Source organism: Orbicella faveolata, unplaced genomic scaffold (assembly GCF_042242905.1).
Source record: "Orbicella faveolata isolate gen_17 unplaced genomic scaffold, um_ofav_v1 contig_1, whole genome shotgun sequence".
Classification (NCBI taxonomy): Eukaryota; Metazoa; Cnidaria; class Anthozoa; order Scleractinia; family Merulinidae; genus Orbicella; species Orbicella faveolata.
In genome coordinates, this window is record NW_028301536.1 from 23,539,957 (window position 1) to 23,563,210 (window position 23,254).

The following is a 23,254-nucleotide window of genomic DNA, read 5'->3' on the forward strand; positions in this document are numbered from 1 at the left end:
CAGCAGAACTACTGATGGGGAGGAAGCTACGTGACAAACTTCCAAAAGTCCAAATCCCCAAGGATCGAGCCACTGAAGCACAGTGGCAGCTGCTCTTAAAAGAGAGGGATGCTCATGCTAAACTTAGACAGAAGGAGTATGCAGACAGAACACGCGCTGCCAAATTCAGCGACATTGAAGAGGGTGATCAAGTCCTACTGAAACAGGCTCGAGAGAACAAACTCTCACCCAATTATGAACCTGAGCCATACAAGGTCGTTCACAAAGATGGAAATGCCGTCATACTGGAAGATACCAATGGGAACAATAAAATGCGAAACATAGCCCACATGAAGAAATTTGTTGCACCTGAAACCACTGAAAAGGAAGACCAGGTACAGCCAGCACAACTACCCCAAGAGCCAGACCAGGTGGAACAAACGCATCCAATGACAATTGCAAGCCAGCCAGCAGAGGTGCAAGAGACTCCACCCAACCCTTTGCCGGGCGATTCAGTTGTTTTGCGACCTGCGCGCTCTAGACAACCACCCGCCTATTTAAAAGACTACGTATGCACTTAGTTTTAGAATGTGCAAGAGACATAAAGAGAGAGACTGTTTGTTTTAAGGACTATTAATTAGATTTGTAATACTGTTCATTTAGTTTTTCTCTAGTGCTGACATTTGTAATAACTTAGGGGGAGATGTAGTGTTTCTGTTGTGACGTGTCAGTCACATGATCACTGGTCTATTATGGGATGCGGTGAACCGAAGCATGTGGTCGGAGAAATGGGAGCAGAAATAAATCTTGTTGTTGTTATTGTATAAGCTCTTTTTGGTCTACTTGCGCCCGAACCACCACAATCACTAATATCGTACATCGATTATTTTTCGACAAAGTAACGAAGATTTCAAACGACTTGGAAATTCGACCTCAACCAAGGGAAAACATCTGTTCACAAGCGCTCACAGAACTTTTTACAAGACAATGAACATCATCCCACGTTAAATCATAGTTAGCTACTAACTATGGTTAAATGCTGTAACTTCTAAATGCTGTAACTTTTTCTCGGGTACCCTAGCCTAGGCAAGCCTCCTGGGGTGAAACAAGTTTGCAAATCACGATGGCTAAGGAAACAGAACTTTATCCCTGGTGATTAAGAAATTTTTTCGTTTTTACTTAATTACATAACACGAGTGTCAAAATACACTATCGTAAAATTCAGACAGAACTACATCCGGGACCCGAAAGGCGTTTTCTTTTGAGGATATTGATGACGTCATTTCTCGCTTTTTTCACTTGTTTTTTCAATCAGTCAGTTTGTCCATATAGTACTGTAATAAAAAGAACATTTACACGGTGACTTGAAGATACAAATTCTACTCCTTCGTGTTAAAATCAACATTTTAATCTTTCACTGTGCTCGTTCGTAAAATAATTATTTTATCACTCGAAAATAACATTCAAAGCTTCACGCTGCCATGTAATATCCTTTCCATATTTAACGTTTTGGCTTGAAGTGAGACGAATTTTCGTGACTACTGGAGAGAAATGAACCCGTGTCCGCATTGTTTTGAAACTTCATGGTATCATTGCCTTTTTCAGGCTGCGTTTTTATTAAAATTTATTCTGATCGTGCTTGTTACTTTTTCGAAACGCGTGACTTTAAATTCGCGTGACTTTTTTTTCCGTGACTCTTGAAACCAACGTCTGGAGTACTTTCAACCCGCCATGTTGGATTGTAACTTTGAGGATTTTAACATCGATCATGCCGAGCTGAAATCAAATCAAGGGAAAAGAGACACTGCTTAAAATGTCTTCCATCGAGTACAACAATTTACTGTTTGAAATAAGTCAGAGACTCGAAGAGCTGAACGTTCTCGATCGTTTACTGTTTATGTGCAGAGGGAAGTTGGCGTCTGGGAGCGAAGACAACATCCAAGATGTGCGGTCGTTGTTTCAAGAATTGGAAGAACAGAATAATCTAGGAGCTGATCGCCTGGAAGAAATGAAAGAGCTACTAAAAGGTGTCGGAGAATGGTCTTTCAACGAAAAAGTTGAAACGTTCGAGAGAAAAAGGAAGGAATATAATCGATTACTTAAACAGATCATCCAGGTACTCGACGAGCTCAATGATGTGGAAAGACTGGTCGCCATATGCCGAGGAAAGATATCGGAAGAAAGTGAGGACCATATTCAAGATGTTTCCTCATTATTTGAAGAGCTTGAAAACCAGAACAACTTAGGAATTCACCGACTGGGCGTCTTGAAAGAGATTCTGACTGAAACGGAGAATCATGATCTCCTCAAGAAGGTGGAGGAGTTTGAAGAACGAAGAAAGCAAGAGGATGAGCTTAAAAGGAAGGAGGATGATTCTAAAAGGAGGAAAGGTATTTGTTTCTTTTAATTCTTTCATACAAACAGTCACAGGAATAGGATAAACTTTGTGAGCTGGAAAAATATGCCGTGTTTATATTGTACTCAACCACGCAGACGCGAGCTAAATGTTTCGGTGGCCTTAAGGTGTCTATGACAGTTTTAATCCCGGTAGTTAATATACTTTGAAAGTTTCGAGGCAAAGTTTGTTTGCAAACGTTTTTGAGTTACAAAAGTGAAAGCAAAGGAAATCATTGTAAAGATCAAATGACAGTTCATTTTATTTCTTAACTGCAAACTCGACAAACTGATAGAAGAAAATTAATAAAGAAATTCTACAAATTCACGATTTATGTGCTCCATTCGGTTTCAGTTAAAGGAAACTTAAACCGGCTTTTCAGAATGTCAGCCTCCCTTGCCATGGCAATCTTTCCTGTATAACTCCCAGGTTTGAATTTATTTCAGATCCTAATTAAAATACACTTTTGACACGACCACCCTGATCTGAAAATCGTACATAAGGCTGCACGAATAAATAGTACTTTTTTAATGGCCGATTAATATTTCCTTCATGGGACGTGCCTGCAGGGAATCATGGTAGCTGTATTCATAATTTACTTTGATGAATACAACTACCATGATTCCCTGCAGGTGCATTTCATAGACTTAAATCGGAAATAAAAAGCAAGGCACTTTTCGTGTGTGCTCGAATGATCCGAAAAATAAGGAGATAATTATAGAACACTATCAAGTCAGAATTGCAAGTACCGTATTTTCTCAATTAAACGCCGGACCCCGATTAAACGCCGACCTCGTATAAACGCCGGGTCTACGAGGCCAATTTTGAAATAAACGCCGGGGGCGTTTAATTGAGGCCCCGGCGTTTGTTCGAGGTCCCGGCGTTTATTTGCGTTCGAACCAACAATTTGATTTTTCCCTTATTAAATAGCACTACTGCGACATACTAGTACGCTATGGTGTTTTGATAGTCTTAATAAACGTTCAAAAGGAGAAGTCCGGCTTAACATAACAAGAATAGTAGCTGTACAACAAAATAAAACAAAATTTTCGTGTTCGTGTTGTCATTAAGTCTTATTACTGATGACGCACTTTCTTTCGTGTGTTATGGTGCTCACTGTCATTAAAATCGCGAGGATCCCTTTAGCGTTTGTTTATGAGCTGTTTCAATCTTGTCATAAGTTGTCCTTTCCGAGAGGAAATCGCACATTGAATAGAAATAGGGACTTCAAGGCCGCCTTGTTCCAAGTTGCTAGCTCGGTAGGTTTCCTGTCTCACTTTAGCCGAAATTTTCCCTCCATGTTTTACAAAGAAGTAAAGAGCGGAAGAGAGTTCGATTGGGATGTGTCCGACATTTATCTTCACATTATCAAGGTCATGCACACGGTAAACAGCCATCGCACACGGATCGTACTTGTTGTTTTCTTCATGACTTACAATAAGACCTTCGCCGATCGCAGTATCTTTCCAGTGCTTTTTGGTAACGTGGTACCCTCGCACACAGCAATCAAATTCAAATGTTTCCTCGGTTTCTTGAGTAGCCATACGTATAAAAATCGTAAATGCGGACACTTAACTGATAGTATCGAGGAGAACGATGGCGACATTGCCGTTTATACGGAACTTAAAACTTTGTATCCATACTTGCTCCAATTTATTTTTCATATTTTTGTTCTGTTCAGTGCCACATGTCCTGATTGTAACATACATGTGCTGTTTATAATGCTTTATCTTTTAGCAATAATCATCCTCTAAGACTCAGGGATAGTTTACCGAATGGAAAAGTCATTTCGTGTTGACAAACTACCCTAGGTTTCGGAGGATGGGTGAATAAATAAATCTGAAAAAAATGACAGAATATTGCACTTCATAAATAAACGCGGGGCCCCGATTAAACGCCGGCTTCAAATAAACGCCGGGTCCACGAGGCCAATTTTGAAATAAACGCCGGGGGCCTTTAATTGAGAAAATACGGTAGCTTACTTATATCCCTCCCCTCTTCCCCTAACTTCAATTTCAGAGGGTTGAAACTTCAATGAGGAGATGAAGTATAAAATAAACTAGAAAACTTTCAGCTGCAGAAGCTGTGGTTTGTCGAAAGGAATGGGAAGGTAGCTAGCGTTATGCTGTGTTTGTTTGGCTATTTGCAACTTTTGTTGATTCGGCGTTTTTTGCTGGATTCAGTTGGTTACTGGTTTCAGTTGAGAGGTATAATAGGTTTTACTTTAGATTTAATGATGCTACGAGGGAGCTTATTTGAGCAATACAGCATTACAAAACCATATTACATTGTCTCCTAAATATTCTGATATGAGAGAATCTTTAATCTTGTAACACAGTAAGTTTGTGAGTATGACGTTCTGTCTTTTTGTTTCAGCACAAGCAGTTGCTGTTGCTTCATCCATTGGAAATAAATTGATGGGTGGTAAGCTGTGAGAGTTGTCCTCTTTCACTTGTTATTGTGATTGAAAGCTGTTTGGCATTTGGGCTAACTATGTTTACTGCAGCTTATCAAATTAAATTTGTGGGCTACTTTCTCAAACTGTGTTGGTCAGGGATCAATGTATTTCCGGCATGCAAATCTTGATAAAAAGTAACTTGTATTTTCATCTATATATATTTGCATAAGAGTACTTCTGAAAAGGAGACCCATAATTGTGGTTTCTGACACATAAACAGTAAATTGTACCCCGTTGGGTGCCCCCCGTTTGTAATATTATTATTTGCGGATTCTACCCGTGGTACCCAGACAACTATTTCATGAAAAATTGTTGAACGCTATTACAAAAGGCTTCTGTGACTGGGCATTCCCAGAAAAGATGAAGCAACGTTTCTTGTGCTGTTTGACAAAAGCAACAAAGATTTGATTCCGAAAGTTTAATCTTAAACAGGAAGAGTTTGTGGCTATTCTCCTGTGGAGAAATTTGAACTGGAAGTTCCTTAATTTCGTGCTTAATGCACATATCATAGGTAGTAGATAAATTGACTCCCACTCTAAATTGCTTTTGTGGATTCTACTTGTGGTGCCTAAACAAATGTTTCACGAAACGTGTCTGACACTCTATATAACTCCATATTGTTTTTGTTCTTTGCATTTCTTTAGTGCTAAACATCAAGACAGTATTCAAAGTGGTTGCAGGTGGTATAACAGTAGTCTCTACCATGGAAGTCTTGAGTCGTTGGTCTACGTTTGACCAGCTGCTCACCGCCGTTAATAGCTGCGTTCTTCCTGCTGGCACCAGTCTGGTGAATATAACTGACGGCTGTGTGTGTCTCACAGTTCAAGCTGAAACTCTATCAGCTCTTACTACCTTGTGGAATTTATACCAAGATGGGACGCTGGAGAGGAGGCTGTACAACTTCTTTGTGACTGACCAAGTAAAAGAACGTGCAGGTGGAGAGACAGTTGAAGTGAAAGTGAGCATCGAGGAAGAAGAATACGACAAAGCCTGTCGCGAGTTGATCAATGAAGCTCGAGGTAACATAACTCGATTTCTTCAACTTCCTACTCAATCAGCAAAAACGTTTTTTTTCTTTTTTTTTTTTTGGTTAAAATGATCTATTGACTTGTCAACCTGTAGCTAACAGTAGGAGAAGTACAGTGCAAAATTGAGAGATTTTAACAATGAAACCTAAAAACCCAGAAATCGCTCACAGGACTCGTTCCTCTGATCCCTCAAAAATGTCGCTTATTCTCTCTTGCTTTTAACAGATAGATTCCTTTGTCAGTTCCCTAATGTTCAACGTCGACGTCAAAGAATGGAAACGATAGTCCTGGTCTCCTTATCGCGCTGGTCTCTTGGCAGGATTAACATAATCTATACAATCTCTTACTTTGTTTATGTTTTTTGTTTTAGAAACTGCAAGAATTGGTGACGGAGAAAGGCTACGGAGAAACTCTGATTCAGCTGTATTTTTTCGACCTAAAGAAGAAACACCGGTGTTAAAGATCATCAACGAAAGAATAGCAGTTCTAGAGAGAAAAATCCAGCAATTGCCTCCTGAGATTCTACAAGCTGGCAATCCTGAAGAAGAAGCTACTAACTTTTCGAGACAACAGGAAAGTTGGAAAGGTAATAATTAACAGTTTACAAAACATGGCGGTAAACGTTGCTGTCAACCTCGACGGAGTATTTCATTACGATAAAAGAATGAAAGCAAAACATTCCACGTAACTTGTGTTTTTATGGCACTCAAAAGGCCTCGAAGACTTAAACACCCAACACTAGTCGTACACTAAAAAGTAAACAACGTCCGTAGTAACATGCATGCTCCAGAACCCTTTCTTGCAACCATGTGGGAATGCTTACGTTTGAGTCACGTGGGAGAGGGATAAAGCCTTGGGGATGAGCCAGCGAAGGCGTTGCGCCAAAGTCGCTAAGACACTTGCGCGTGTGTTCAAAGGCGAGCCTGCTCGTTGGCTGCCCCAGAGTTTTCGACAGCTGGACGAGATTTGTACAGGGATTCAGTGAGTTAAACTGGTCCCCAGTCCGCATGAAATCGCAAATTGACGCTGCATAAAGATGCAAATAATTTCGCCTGTGATGTGAATTTTATGGTTATATAAGCTTAGTCCTTCCATTATCTTTTAAAGGCTCAATGAAATCTTCGGTTGCCGTCATAAGTTTGTAACAAAATCAGATCCTGTAAACACGTTGTAGTTACATTTGTTATATATTTTCTGTTGTTATATTTGTAACCAAAGATAAAAGAGAAGGAGAAATTTTTGGATAGTAACCTGTGCAGTGGGTGGCTCTCTTTTTCCTCTTACTTTTGCCAGAATTCATCCAAAAAATTCACGTACTATGCTTCCATAGAAGAACTTTGATATTTTATTATTATTTTACAAAGCACTTGAAGCTGGAGAGATAGATGAAGGAACTGACGAGCTGGAAATATCTCAACGTCGTAAGGTTAAATTAATGGGTCCAGGAAAGCTTGCTTTTGTTCAGAAGTATTTAGAAGATGTCCAAGACACTCGTAGCGTGACGACAGAAGTAAGTGACAGTGGTCTGGCAACACACACTGCAGCATCTGAACTGGGAACCGAAGAAATAAACGGTAAACTTGTAATGTTATTTTGTTCTACGCTCATAGTTGAAAAAGACATTTTTCTAATTGTCTCGTTAGTGGTAGAACCATGAATTGAGTGAAAATTGTAATTATGGAAAACTTTGCAACCTAACAAAACATAAATTGTACTTGAATATGTTGTTTATTTTCTTTGCAGAGAGTAGTAAACTTTGCTTGAAAGATCTGAGCGATGATGTCACCCATGAATTGATTCAAAAGCTAGAAGCTGATGAGGCTACGTTGGAAAAATTCTATCAATTTTTTGGGCTCATACTTGGAGACGGGTCTCCTTTAAAAGGCACATTCCCATTTGAAGGAATTAAAAATTTTTTTCCCGATACTACAGTCAGCGTGTTGAAAGAGTGTTTTGAGGCCCTGCGGATGTACGATCTCGCTGAAACTATGGATAAAGTGAAACCACGTTCGCTTCATCCTGCTCTTTCTCCAGAACAAATAGAAAAATTATGGAGAGCAGGTGATCGGCCCACAAAGTATCACAGTGATGTGGCAGTCTTGGTTGTCAAGCACAGTGTCAAAGGGGACATTGTTGAAAGGGAAGTCGCGGAAAAGATTGAAACATTTTTTAAAGATCTGAATTCGCGGAACGAAGTGGTCATAATATCATTGGTTAGTTCGCCAGAGACGCGTGAAGTTCTGATGGAGATAAAAAAGAGAAACCACGGAATGAGATACTACCATTTGAGAGAGGGCAGTTTAAGAGGAGATTACGAGAGAATACTTCAACGGAAGGCGCGTTTAGAGAAGAAATTGGAGGAAGTAATGGAGAAAGGGCGTAAACAAAGATGGAGTAACCTGGACCTGCAACTGCTTCCACTCGAAGACCAAGAGTTTGGCTGCAGAATTCAACTGGAAAACATTGTAAAAGAGAAAAAGGAGGCAGAGAGGGATTTCGAAAAGCTGAAAGAGCTAGAGAAGGAGAGTGCTAAACCTATATCAACGACGCTGGACAAATGGATTCACAATCAAGGTTAGTTGACTTCATATACATACATATGTTTATTCAAATAAATTCGAAAAGGGAGTTTTAATAAAACTCCCCTTAAAAGAAATAAAAGTTAGAATTAAAATTAAATTACTGAAAAATTGTAGAACGAAGAAGAAAAATTTATTTGGTAAATTGAAATTTTAAAAATGATCTGCGTCGTAATTTAAAGAGTTCGAGGCTTCCCGCTACAGCAATATTCTTAGGTGGACTGTTCCAATCACCAGTCACTCTAATGAAAAACGAGTGTTTAAGGACGGTGCTTACTTTTGTTAGTGCGCATATTTTCTGCGCATCGCGCAAGGCATGGTTTAAGTGTCACACGCGCGCTGGGGTTGACATTGACGCAATCAACTACGCTACCAAGTACACGACTAAAAGAAAGCAAAAGTTTCCTACTGTGACCAAATCAAGTTTAATGAACCCGTACTCAAACCAGGAACACCAAAATAGCAGCATATCACCAACCACTAACTGTTAACGTCTTCCAGCTGAAAAACTAACTGTTATCTGGCGAAAATTATACTGAAATCCAACTGTAAACAAGTACCTGCAGATGGCGCAGTGCGCGCGCAAAACAAGTGCGAAATACGCAAATGTTTTACCTACTGGGGAGGTGACAGGAAAAAATGTAACGGGCACCGTAAAAGTTTTCAAAAAAAGGTCAATAACTTTAAAAAACGCTCGGTTACCCCCACATTTTATGTTATGAAATGGAAGTGGCAAGCCTATTCAACACGTGATTAGTTTCTGGTTGTGACCAAAAGGTATTTAGACTGTATTTTGGCTGAACCAGAGGAAGGCTGTCAGAGACGCTAAAAGCGCTGTTGCAACGATTTTGTTATTAAAAACATACCAAAAATGGTTTTTATGTCACCATTTACTATGTAGTTTTAAGACCTTTATAAATGTGTTTGCTTTTCTGTTTGTAAAGGAGATTTCGAAGGAAATTTGTGAAGAAATATCCTTTGCTTCTTTTTTCAGAAAATGCTGATGTCAGCATTTTTGTTGAGATTCAAGGCTGATTATCTGGAAAAAATACGTGGTTACCCCAATTTTTCTTTGTGGATTCCAATGGCCCTTGCATGGCGTGGTCCTAACCCGGCGCAAAAACCTTTGTATTTAGTAGGCACCGTCCTTAAAACAGTTGATTCTAGTCGATTTAAAGAAAAGTTTATATGAGTGTACCTACCTACCTACCTACCTACCTACCTACCTACCTACATACATATCTAGCTATTTTGTAGTTTTAGCCCGAAATTGCCTCGTATTCACGTTAGATTACATTTTAACGGAAAACTGGCCAATCACGTTCTACGGACCACACATATAAGATCATCGACTGACAAAAACTATTCACTTGACTCTGAAGATGACTTCCGCTCAGGTTGTCGAAACGTCAGTCACCAAGAACAGTTCTTTTCAGAACTACCCTCACCAGGACGATCACACTATACGAACTACTGATACTCCTGGGTTCAAACCATTTACTACGAATTTAAGAGTAGCTATTGACAAGCTAATTTTTCCGAGAGAAAAATAACAGAAGAAATCAAAATAATGTACTGTAACATACAAACTACAATTCTGTACAATATTTACAATTAACGGCCAGAATGAAGTAAATCTCAGTATACTGAATATTTTAAAATACAGTGAAACCTGTATTAAGCGGGCACCCTCTCAGTAAGTGGACAACGGCTTGAGTCCCAAAATTTGCTTCCTACATTTACTGTAAAAGAAACCTGCATTCAGCGGACACCTTTGTTATATAAGCGGACACGGACACCAATATTAAGCCATTTTGTTGCACAAAACCTGCATTAAGCGGACACTTCAAGCGCATTTTACCTCTAAAGGTTCAGCTGAGACTCCTTTTAACATTGTTCAGCGATGTCGTTTTAAAGCTAAGTGATTATTCCAGATTGATACATTGACTGACTGGACATTGTGCTATGAGCAATCTTTGATCTCACACTGTGTTACGCTGTGTTACAAAAGGGTTAATAATTAACTATTATTGCACAACATATTAGAACCTGTTTTGAGAGGACATCCTGTATTAAGCGGACACTAATGAGGGTCCCAAGGGTGTCCGCTTAATGTAGGTTTCACTGTACTATATTAAGCAGAAACTGAATTTAATTTACAAAATGTCCCAAATTTACATTAAGTTAAGGTTAGCTAATGCTTTTTTAGAGTCATTAAGGTTTAAAGTTCGAACATTGTCCGGCAGTGAGTTCCTTTGCTTAACGGCACGACATGATAAGAAGAAGAGCGAAGGCCATAAGTAGTAGTTTTTGCTACAGGGAGTGTCAGAATGTAGTTACCGCGTAAATTATACGAGGTAGTACGGAGAGTAAACATATTCCTCATGTAGATAGGATAGTTAGTTAGAAATAAACTTTTGTAGAGTAAAATTAACATATTGTGTATACCGCTCTGTTATGTAGAGAAACACAGTGACTTGGTCCAATGAGGTATTATATGTACATTCAAAATCATCTAGAACGATTCTAAGACTCCTTTGATTGAGGGCATCTAGTTTCTCAGTATTTCGCGCGCCGCAGAAATTCCACACCGATGGACAATAGTGACAGTGCCGTAAGATAAAGACCTTAGACAGTTTAACCAAAGTGATTTTTCTAAATCTTATCATGACATTTAAGTGATTATTTATCTTTTTACCAACCGAAGATACGTGTTTATCAAACTGAAGTTTGTTGTCAATGTTCATACCAAATATGTCAATTGACTCTTTCACTGGAAAGGAGAAGATATACTCCGTATCACCAAGGATCAAGGCCTGTTGTTTAGTTTCGTTGACAATCATACCGTTGTGATTGTACCATTGATTTTCTGCTTCAACGTCCTTACAAAAAGCCTTCTTCTAGTGCCACCGGAGCCCTGTCTGAGTAATAAATTTGATGGTCGTCAGCATACGCGTTTAGCTCAGCTCTTTTTATATGATAGAAAAGATCGTTTATAATATATTAAAAAGAATGGGGCCTAAAACGTTATTCTGAGGCACCCCTCGCTTAACAGTCTTATGTTAGATTTTAATACTTTTTATTTTTATGGAGGACCTCCCTAAAAACCACGTATTACGTGACGGGCGCTTCCTCTTTAAAGATTGTTTTTATTGTTATTATTATTATTTTAGTCTCCCACGACGAGAAAGTGTCACCAATCTTCACCCTCTGTTGTTCATTTGACAGATAGTCTCTTAACAGGGCACAGCTGTCCTCGTCTAGTCCGTAGGCTTTGAGCTTGGCTAATAATAGGGGTTGCTGTATAACATCAAAGGCCTTTGACAAATCCATCGACACTATCCCCACGAGTTGCCATCACCACGCATTGACCTCCACTCTTCTGTCATTCTTAATAACGAACTTTCACAACTGTGGAACTTTCTATACGCGCTTACAAAATCAGACAAAACAGAACTATAAAAATCATTTAGCTGTACGACTAAAATCCTCTCATAAATATTGTTGATGGCTGGCAAAACTGTGACCGGCCTGTAGTTTGTCTTACTCAATTCGTGTCATAAGCACTCAATTCAGTGTCATAAGCATGTTTAACGTACGCATCGAATAAACATGATTTCCAAGTATTACAAAGCCACTAATTCAAATTGAGTAAAACTTGATATCTTCGTCTCGACGAAAATCAAGTTAAGCTATCCACAATCTTTTTCATTATTGTTCAGTCTCATTTTTGGGTTCTTATCATATCTGCTATATTGAACCATTTTTTGCAATCAAGCAACCATAGAAGAGGATGTACCCCGAAATGAGGACTTGTGACTTTCGTGGTGTACCTATTGCTTCCCTATGTACTTGGCATAGGATCTTGCTGTTTTTGCTTCACTAACGACCTTTGACCTTTGATGTTTTTTTTTTTTTTCTATAGAGAAATTCACCTGTGTTGCGGTATTTATAATCAGCAATGACGAGTTGTACAGTGAAGCAGTGTTGGAGGAACGTGTTGTTGAGAAGTTAGCATTTATTCCAGATCATGCCAAACTCGTGTTTAGCCCTTCCGAGTTTAAAAGCATTGCTGAAGTTCCCGAAACTCTTCATAGAAGTTATTATTCTCGTTTTGCCTTGCCATTCTTCACTGGGATGATTGAGATTTTCAACAAGCGTCGGCAAACATTGGATCTTATTTCCATGATGCAAGAGTTAAAAAGAACTACACTCAAAGATTTTCAGAGTAGGTATAATAGGGGTCCTTCCATGTCTATCAAGGTCGATAGTTTGTCTAGTCTTCCGACATTTCAGAAAAAGCAAGAGGAACATTCCTCTTGAATGACATGTACTGTGTGTTTGATCGCTGAGTTGTTAGTGATTCTAAGCTAGGAAGTTCTTTAATTGTTTACAGGTTTAGGTGACAGATAATGTAACTTCTTAGTCACTGCCAGCGCCCTCTGTGCTATTTTTCGTCCGTAATTTAAGCAAACCCTACAAGTTTCCACAGTACAGGCCATCAAAGCAGTTTTTTTGAAAGGCTGTACGAAGAAGAGCCCCTAGTGAACTTTCACTTTACAAGGTAAAATTAAATTGAAATTGAAATTTTCAGTAATCTAAATACAGTGGAATTCAGAACGGTTTTCAACTGAGTCTTTATAATTCAGAATTATTTTTATTAACTCTGTTTGCCTCACTTCGCCCTGTGATTGGCTAGCAAAATTCGCTTTAACTCAACCAGTCATAAGAAAGGTCAAAGCGAATTTAGATTTCCCGCGCTTTCATTAGCGTTACTTGTATTTTCTTCTTGCCATCAGCGGTTCATTGTATTGTTTGTGTTTATTGTACTTAGCAGCATGATTAGTTTCATTTCGTTGTTTGACACTCAATTGATAACCGCTCTTAGTATACTGATTTGGCTGTTATGAGCGGAGTATATATTTAGCGCTCACTGTCTTTTTGTTAGATTCGGTCAAACAAAGTATATTCTGTGATCTGTACGTACTTTTGTCATCGTAACGCGTACAATTGTAACTATCCGTTGCAATTAGACCCGTAGTCCGCAAGGGCCACGGGTCAATAGCCCATGAGGCGAAGCCGAATGGGCTATTGAACCGTGGCCCTTGAGGGCGAAGGGTCTAATTGTTTTAGTATAACCCAACTAGTCGGACAGAAAAGACAATAATAAAGTTAGCAAATGCAAGTTGAAGAAATATTTATCTGGGAATAAAACGAAAGAAAGCGTCACGCTCGATTGCGCCAATTTCGCTATTCGAGGACTATTACTAATAAACCTCTAGTAGCGTAGCCAATCAAAATGCAGGATTTGCATTAGTCCACTAGTTGGGTGATACTAATTAGTAGAATTTTACTAGTATGCTAATCTGATTGGCTGAGCCATTGCACACTATCAGCTCATTAGTGTTCAGTGGTTTGGTGTGGTCGACAAAATTGCAACGTTTCCTCGTTTCTCTGGAGTTTTGAAAGAACATTTAGAAACAAATGAGTTGAGAAAATTCCTGAGAGGACTAAAAGGAGGGCATTTACGGTTTCTTAAATTAAAAAAGCTCGAAATTTGAAAGAAACTGATGAGGGCGCGTACACAACTTCAACTGTCAAATTGACAACTAATTCAGTCAGCGCGAATTCTCCAAAGCGTGAAGTTTAACACTAAGATCAGAAATAACTGGAATCGTTATTTGAAGGAAATTTCAGTGAGAATTCTACTAAAACAATTAGATTATTCGCTCTCGATTTTTATGAGGCGATAGCAGCAACTATCACCTCACAGAAATCTCGAACTCATAATCTAATTATTAATTAGAGTCGGTAAATCGTCAAGACGGTGCACCTTTCTAAGTTAAAATGAAGAACAGTGCAAATTTCAGTGCCCCTCTTAACAAACAGACGGCAGAAAACTCGTCACTTCATGAGGTTTCTGAAAACCTGGAAAAGGAAATGCAGGTCATTTGCGGTCATGTTTGCTGATTGGTCACTTGACTGGCTGGATCCCTTATATAGTAACGTCAGATTTCAGTGCCTCACGGTTAGGTTTTTCTCGGTTTCTATAGTCCCTGCAAATTTTTATTTCAAGTTTTCTGTCTCGTAGAATTAGCTATTATGACATTGAAGGATTGATATGTTTTGGATTATCAATTTTAGTCTGCTATTGCTTGCTTGTCTTAAGTTCAGTTCACGCTTTTGTTAGCGAGCGCCCCCCAGGGGTTTTGCGAAACAAGAGAACATGATATTTTATTTGAAGAGAATAAGGGAAATTTTTAAATGTTGTTAATTCCACTATCAACTTGACTCAAAACTCTTGAAACTCAACGATTTTAATACTAAAACTCCTGGGTAAAACACAGGATAAAACCTCCGATTACAATCGATCGACGACTTCGAAAACCAACTAGGTCACATGGTGTAAGTTATACATACTTAATCTCCCGGATGTCACGCAATCCCTATAAAACGGTAACAACATTTCTTCCCCTCCCAAATTGCAGAGGGGATCTGTAATTCGAAAATTACAAAACTGTACATGCAACTGTTCTGAAATTGTCCTTAGGTCAAAACTAGAAATCAACCGACAAGATTCTTAAATGTCATCTTAAATGTCTTGAATCTCAAGGGGAGAGATTCTGGTGATAGGTCGCTTTAGGACCTTGTCCTTGACTCGTACATCCACCACTCGCACAAGTCCATCAGGACCTGGATACGTCTGCTCGATGCGTCCTACTTTCCAATTCCGTCTGGCAGCAGTAGGCTCAATGACGACAACAACCTCTCCGACTTTAATGTTATCTACAGAGAAGAACCACTTTGGTCTCGATCCAACATGTGGCAAATACTCTCGCATCCACCGTTGCCAAACGTGTCTCGTAAGCTCTTGGACTCTCCGCCAACGCTTCCTTGGGTTGAAAGGTGCGTCATCGACAACCTCAGGCACAAAATCGCCCCCCATCTGTCCAATTATGAAATGGTTCGGAGTCAATACCAGGTCGTCATTTGGGTCGTCACTTACAGTTGTAAGAGGCCTTGAATTAAGTAGGCTTTCCACTCCGATGAAAATGGTCTCTAACTCTTCATCGTTTACTTCTGCGTCACCGAGTACAGCAGCTATTGCACGTTTAGCCGACTTAATCATTGACTCGAAAACTCCCCCAGAATGCGGCCCATCTGGTGGATTCCATTTCCACGTCACACCCTTGTTGGAGGTCATCCGTTGTATCTTGTCTTGGTCAATTGTTGAGACTAAGTCCTTTAGCTCATTTGACGCGCCTACAAAGTTTGTCCCATTATCACTTAACATCTGGTGAGGCCATCCCCTCCTAGCTGTCATACATACAAATGCATTGAGAAATGCGTCAGTGTCCAAGGACGAGGCTAGCCCAGGTGGCAACAATGTGTCTGTAGACAGAGGAATAAACACAAATATCGCTTTGCTCGTACTCTGCCCCGTCCTTGCTTGGTCAAGTAGGGTCCCCCAAAATCACCTGCACAGTTGGTAAAGGGTCTAGATGACTGCTGTAGTCTGATCCTTGATAATGGTGCCATCTGCTGACAAGCTGGCCTCGATCGAAATCGCTTTGCACACTCCAAACACTCTCTCATTACCCTTTCAACTTGTTCCCGTGCATGGACCACAAAATATTTCGTGCGCAGGTGATTGATGGTATAGTTAAGCCCCATCCGATGACCTTCTGATTCATGGTAGTACTTGACAATCAGTCCTGTTACTTGATTCCTCTTCGGCAGAATGATTGGACACTTCACCTCGTAGGGAAGATTATCGGCATGTTGCAATCTTGTGTTTGATCTCACAATTCCATTAACCAATACCGGGTTCAGCGGTGCCAGTGTACTTCGTCTTGGGATCTGCTTGTTTCTTCTCAGTGCATCCATCTCTGCTGCATATGCCTCTGTCTGCACTTCCTTAATAATAGCTTCTTCGGCATCTTGAAGCTCCAATGGCGTAAGTTCGCCCTTCAATCTTTGATCGGCTGGTCTCCTACAGTTTGCAGTAAATCGGTGTACCCAGGCTCTCACTCTTACGAGAGACAAGCCAAGTTCCAGTTCTCCTTTCTGTTTAACCCGATACCATTTTGAATATCTTGAGGGATTTAACCGCCAAACTCCTTCCTCTCTGGCATTGTCGCCGCCAGGATTCTTTTCTCCTCCCCTGGTAGTTTCATAGCTACAAGTATCCTTTGCTGACACTTCCTTTCCTCTTTTCAACTCAAGACTCTCTGCAGACTTTGGCGCATCGAACTTGCACTCAGGCCACTCTTCTTCTGACCTCTTTAGGAACTCAGGTCCATTCCACCACTGACTTGTGTCTGCTAATTCTTTCACTGTCAGGCTTCTCGTTCCATGGTCCGCTGGGTTTACCTTAGTGGGTACATAGTGCCACTGATTTGGAGCTGAACACTCGTGGATCTCCCCCACTCAATGACCTACGAACGGCTTGTATTCTCTGCTTTGACTTCGGATCCAGTATCCCACGTTTACACTGTCCACCCAGTATGTCACTTCGTGTGTGGATATCTTGAGAGCTGAGCAAATTTGCATTGTCAGTCGTGTACCGATGAGCGCACCTAGGAGCTCCAGTCTGGGGATGCTAACAGCTTTCAACGGTGCAAGCCTGGACTTTGATGCAATCAATCGAACAGTAACATCACCATTCTCATAGACATGACGTGCGTAGACTGCAGCTGCATATGCGCTTTCGGAGGCGTCGGTGAATGTATGGATGCGCAACTCTACCACACTAGCCCCAGGATCTTTCAAACACCTCGGGATTTTCACTAACTCAAGGTCATTCAACTCCTGAAACCACTTAATCCATTCTTGCTGGTGATGTTTTGGCAACAAATCATCCCATGCCCCTACTTCTAGCCATGCTTTCTGCATCAATAACTTTGATTTGATCGTGTAAGGTGACAAGAAACCTAGTGGGTCGTACACGGTAGCTGTTTTCTTTAAAACAGTTCTTTTGGTTAATTGAAATCCATCCAGCTGCAACGAGTGCCGAAAGAAGAATTTGTCATCTATTGCGCTCCACAGAACACCTCGGGTCTTGGTTGTCGGCAACTCTCTCTTCTCCAAATCTCTCTCAGAAGCTCTGTCTTCTTCCTTTATATCAGCAATTACATCAACATCGTTTGATACCCACTTTCGAATGTGGAATCCTGCCTTATCACCTAATTCGCTCAGCTGCTTCCTCGTTTCTTTAGCTTCTTCTACTGTAAGTGCCGAAGGCATGAGATCATCCATGCAGCAGTGCTCCAACACTGCTTTGGCTGCCAATGGGCACGTCTCCATGTTAAGCTCTGCATGTTTTTGCCAAACATATTGAACACAAAATGGGCAATAACAACCTCCGAAAATAGTCCTCTGAAATTCTTACACCCTGGGCGAATCATCACAGTCTAAGTTCCTATACAGAAACCTGTGCAGGGGCCTGTCAACTGGTCTGAGAATTCGTTGATGGTACATTTGCGTCACTTCACCAACTAAGACAAATGATTCCTTGCTGAACTTCACTAAAATATCCACAATGTCACTTTGCAACTTAGGACCTGGTAGCGATTCACTGTTCAAACTCGTTCCACCTTGCTGAGCCGAGCCATCGAATACGATCCGAACTTTGGTTGTCGACTTCTCTGGGCGAACCACCGGGAAGTGCGGAAGGAACCATTCTGATGATGGTTTAGGCTCCACATCAGGAACTTCTCGTATGTATTCTTTGCTTATGTAGTCATTAATCACTGATTGGAACGCCTGAGCAAGACTCTCATCCTGCATCAATTTCTTTTCAACTGAGCGAAGGCGCTTTTCAGCCATCTGCCGGTTTGACTCCAAATGCGGTCTGTCGTGTTACCAAGACACTGCAACTTCATATCTTTCTCCAGTGAATCTCATGGATTCGCTGACTTTGTTGACAGCGAGCCTCTCATCGGGGGTCAGTTGTCGATCCACCCGAGGCGTGATGCCGATAGACTCTAGGCTCCAAAATTGCTTCATCAGAGTGTTAAGCTCCACGTCATTACTGTCCGGCCTCTGCATCCGATAAGTGTGAAGGAATCCTGTGCTACATGGCTCATCTCGTCCACACACATCAATGGTGCCAATAGCTGTCCACCCTAGTGGACACGGTCTGGCACTAGGCTCACCACTGCCTCCACGAACTTCCTTCATGGGAAATAGCAGATTGTAATAATCTGAGCCAATGAGGACGTCGATCTTGCTTCTCTTCCCAAGTTTTGGGAAGGGAATGTTCCTTATATGCTTCCACTGATCTCTTATCTGTAACCAGTTAGTAGGTTTCATGCCTCCACAAATGCTGTGTGATGTCTTCGCTACAATAACAGTGTCTACTCGACCATCTAAACTCTCCAATCCAATCTCCATAGTGGCTGACATAAGATCTACCTTCTGGTCATTTGCAACATTAATGGTGACTTTCTCTTTCGGACCTTCCATACCTAATTCTTCCACGACATCTTCATTGACGTAAGTCGTATCACTGCCCTCATCTAAAAAGCAATTAACTTGCAAGTGCTTGGCCCCATGTTTCAGAATAACTGGAACAGTGCGAAGGGCAGTTCTTCGTTGTTCATGTTCCTTTACTGTTTCATAAGTACTTGACTGGTTTCCATTCACACTAGATGCATCGGGATTCCTCTCCGTGAAATCAAGCAGATTTTTCTTTGGATGAAGTATCTGGTGGTGATGCTCCTTGCACCCATCAATACCACACTCTTTGCTCCAACGACATTCCTCACCCTGGTGCCCTTTTCCTAAGCAACGATAACACAGGCCAAACTTCTTCGCTGTCTCCCACTTCTTCTTATTTTCCATTCCTTTGAGCACCTCGCACTTCCAAACTGGGTGTTTTTGGTTGCACACCTTGAGAGGGCGGTCACGCTTGTCTCCAGTCCCGAAATATGACCGTGGCTATTTGACATGCCTTCCTCCTGCACTAGAAGCACCATTCTTTACCTCTGATGCTTGCACTTGGTATTCCGCTTCCTCTGCGACCCATTCTCGTAATTCCTCAAGAGACTCCAGTTTTCCCTTTTCTTTAACCCATCTGTAGTACTGGCTGAGTAGAGATTGGGGAATTTTCTCTAGCACAATAGCATATAGAGTTCCACCTTCGAGATCAGAGGTATGTTTATTTTCCTTTAAAGTAACCACTGTCCTCTCCACTAGGTCAGCAAATTTTTCCAACTCTCGAGGGTTTTCTGCATTAATAGGTTTCATCTTTCTCAGCTCATCAATATGCGCCTGAACCTGTCGCCGATTTCCTCCATACCTTCGATTCAATCTCGTTTTTGCTGTTTCATAAGCCGCCGACGAATAACCCAAACCTTTCACCGTAGCCGCCGCTTCGCCTTCCGAACAACTTTCCAGCCACAACATTTTAAATTGTGGTGATAAAGAAGTTTCATCAACGCAACTTGAAAACGCTGCCTACCAAGAAGGATATTTCATCTTATCGCCCGAAAATTTAGGAATTCGAATCCGCTCGAGCTGTTTGTTTGGGTCGGCCACGTGACTATCCTTCGCACTCGCGTCATCCAAATTCCCGCCTTTGCTCTGAGCATTGGAATTTCCTTCGCTACTCTTAGCCACTCTTTTCGCTAAAAAGAACCGAGCTCCCCTCGTTTCGCTATCGACACGGTCGACTATACCATCGGCTTCTTCCTCAATTGATGCTACATTCGCCGTTACTTTGTTTTCTTTGTACAAGGCTTGAAGATTCTCCAGTAATTCCAGCAATTCGTCCCGTCTCTTTTCGATGTCATTCAACCTATCCACAATTCTTTCGTTCTTCGGCGCTTCCACTGATAATTCCACGGCTAACTCGTTCAAATATTTGGTAAGACTTGATTCAAGCGACCGTTTATCCTTTTTAAGCTTCTCCAGATTTTCCATACTTCCGACAATACAAATAAACTTCTTGCTCTTCGGTGTTGCACACGCGGCAAAATTTCACTCCTGCAAATTCCAAATATTTCGACTCCAAGACATCCACAGTCTCCACCGAAGCGATAATCCGGCGTCCGAAGGACCAAATGTTGATTCCACTATCAACTTGACTCAAAACTCTTGAAACTCAACGATTTTAATACCAAAACTCCTGGGTAAAACACAGGATAAAACCTCCGATTACAATCGATCGACGACTTTGAAAACCAACTAGGTCACATGGTGTAAGTTATACATACTTAGTCTCCCGAATGTCACACAATCCCTATAAAACGGTAACAACAAATGTCATTTGAGGAACAAGGGATATCTCTATTGTTGACGGGACTTTCGGCGAAATTTGTCTTGGGGGTAACAATATATTTGTTAATGAGGGACAGGGACAAAATACAAAATTTTTTTAAGGAATAAGGGGGAAACCTATTCCCTATTCCTTAACAGCCAGTTTTATGAAGGAGACGGGTGTTCTTCTTTTTCAGTGTACAAAGTTATAGGAATTTAGCTTTTTTGTTAGTTGCTACTCTCAAAAGGAAGTTCTTGTACATTTAAAAAAGAAGCCAAATAATGTATCTTAAATGGCTTGCAACTATAAACCCGAATAACTTGATATGACAAAGGCATGGGGACCATGTTGGAAGACACAAACGACAGAACAGAAGAAGCATTGTTTTGTCAATGCATTCTAAAATGGCGGCGATGAACCGTCACAGGAAAACCAAGAATAGGCGCATTACCTCTTGTAAGCTTCGTTTGTGTGTTGGTTTATTTTAGACAATGTTATTCTAAAGAATAGTTATTCTTTTAGATTACTTTTTCACGTATTGCGAAAGGGCCTATTCGAGAAAGGTAACTAAAAACAAGTATCTAAATTGCTTAACTTTTTCGTAAGTAATTTACATGTAACTTCACTGGTATAATTAGCAGTTGTTATGTCAAATGTTTAAACATTGCACTGTGTGCAATTTTTATTCAAGTGGATTTTAAATTAGGTTAGTGGACGTTTCCCATTATGAAAATTGCAGAATTGTTCTTAGACGTGTCTTAGACTTGTCACAAGTCGACCTCATGAGTTTGAGCTGGAGACAAAGTCGGGAGAGGTACTGGTGGGTACTGAATAACAAGACGAAGGACTTTTCTGAAAGTCTAAATTGTTTTAGAAATATATATTAAATAAAAGTTTGTTGAACTGTTAATGTTAATTTGTAATTGCCCTGCAAGGACAAATTAATTACCGTTGAAAATCACTCACACGGACTTGAAACCAAACTCAAATGGAATGAGGGAACTCTGAGCGACATGAAGGCATGATTAAGAGTACAATGTGGCTTTCAGAGCTGTTGTTTATCTTGTTCATCTTAAGTTTAGTTAAATCCAGTTCTTAATTTGAGGTAACAAGGAATCTCTGTACCGTTGATGGTAAATTCGGCTAAAACAGTTTGAAAACATTCGGCGGTTTGAGCTCTATTGGCCGCGTATAAAATTACCTTTAAGTTAAAGGAAACCTGAAAATAGTAGTTTACTAAGATAGAAAAACAGCAAATACATGATCATAAACCATAAAGAAACAAGGATGGTAAAGGATGGAGAAGATTGACCCGGATTATAAACGACGAACATGAAAATTTTAGGCTAAACTTTTCAAGATACGCAAACCGTGACGTAGTTCCTTTGAATGGAACGTTTCTGTCAATGCATTCTAAAATGGCGCGATGACGTCACAGGAAAACCAAGAATAGGTGTATTACCTCTTGCAAGCTTCCTTTGTTTATTTTCCTATTTTAGATGATGTTATTCTAAAGTGATTTATTCTTTTGAATAACTGTTTTACGTATTGTGAAAAGGGCCTTTTCGGGAAAGGTAACTTACACAAGTAACTAAGTTGCTTAACTTTTTCGCAGTAATTACATGTCACTTCTCTGTTGTAATTAGCCGTTGTTATGTCAAATGTTTAAACATTACACTATGCGCACTTTAATTCAAGCGGATTTCAAATTAGATTAGTAGACGTTTCTCATTATGAAATTGTAGAACAGTACTTAAAAAATATGTATTAAATAAAAGTTTGTTTAGCTGTTGATGTTAATTTGTAATTGCCCAGCAACCAAATTACCACTGAAAATCACTCACAGGAACTTAAAACAGAACTCAGACGGAATAAGGGAACTTTGATCGAACTGAAGGCATGATTACGAGTACAATGTTGCTCTCAGAGCTATTGTTGATCTTTGCTGCTTAACTTAAGATCAGGCTTAAGCAATTACAATAGAGATCACGTGACAAATGATGATCTTAGGCTATACAAACCAGGACTGAACAGTCGCCCTGGTATTTCCGAATTATTCCTTTCATCCAAGTTGCGTTCACCTTAATTTAAATGTTTGAGGAATTTCTTCTTCTTTTGAAAATCACGAGTAGAAGCTGCCATTTTACCCTGCCGTTATACCTGCATTGTTGCGGTTCTTTTGCGAGAGGTTGGAGATGAATTTTGTTTGATTTCCCAGGAGTAGAGAAGTGGTCTTGTACATCAGACAAAGACGCAGAAAATACTATTTTCGAAAACGGCGAGTTTAACTTCCTAAGACAAGGAACCTTTCTGATCATCACGTGAAAAGCAACCTGCAGTGGCGAACGCGTGTTTACCGGCATGAGCAATCAAAACTACAAGGATGATTTTGTGAACAATCCCTCCTGTGTCATAGGTTTCGTCGTAGCTAAGTCAATAGAGTTATAGTGATGAAATATCCGGAGGTTATAATTATGGATTCGAATCCTATCGAGTCTAAAGAAACGCAGTTCCACCATTTCTTTTGTGGGATTGACGGTCAGAAGGAAATTA

General features: G+C 40.3%; 4 protein-coding genes across 4 annotated transcripts; 1 reads left to right on the top strand and 3 right to left on the bottom strand.

The window, feature by feature from the left end:
* The first annotated feature begins 1,684 nt into the window (after positions 1-1,684).
* LOC110054574 (uncharacterized) lies at positions 1,685-22,493 on the top strand. Its single transcript, XM_089271651.1, has 7 exons — positions 1,685-2,369; positions 4,751-4,798; positions 5,477-5,851; positions 6,231-6,446; positions 7,225-7,434; positions 7,604-8,434; positions 12,365-22,493. The coding sequence occupies exons 1-7, from the start codon at positions 1,793-1,795 to the stop codon at positions 12,760-12,762; spliced, it is 2,655 nt and encodes an 884-aa protein (XP_089127777.1). The 5' UTR covers positions 1,685-1,792; the 3' UTR covers positions 12,763-22,493.
* On the bottom strand, positions 15,032-17,745 carry LOC149118453 (uncharacterized). The gene is made up of 3 exons (XM_089286381.1): positions 16,882-17,745; positions 15,918-16,812; positions 15,032-15,831 (listed from the first exon to the last, which is right to left on the bottom strand). Exons 1-3 carry the CDS (start codon positions 17,743-17,745, stop codon positions 15,032-15,034), a joined length of 2,559 nt encoding a protein of 852 aa, XP_089142507.1.
* Positions 17,827-18,267, bottom strand: LOC149118454 (uncharacterized). Its single transcript, XM_089286456.1, has one exon. The coding sequence runs from the start codon at positions 18,265-18,267 to the stop codon at positions 17,827-17,829; it is 441 nt and encodes a 146-aa protein (XP_089142582.1).
* On the bottom strand, positions 18,301-19,284 carry LOC149118455 (uncharacterized). Its single transcript, XM_089286530.1, has one exon. It carries the CDS (start codon positions 19,282-19,284, stop codon positions 18,301-18,303), a length of 984 nt encoding a protein of 327 aa, XP_089142656.1.
* Positions 22,494-23,254: the final 761 nt, after the last annotated feature.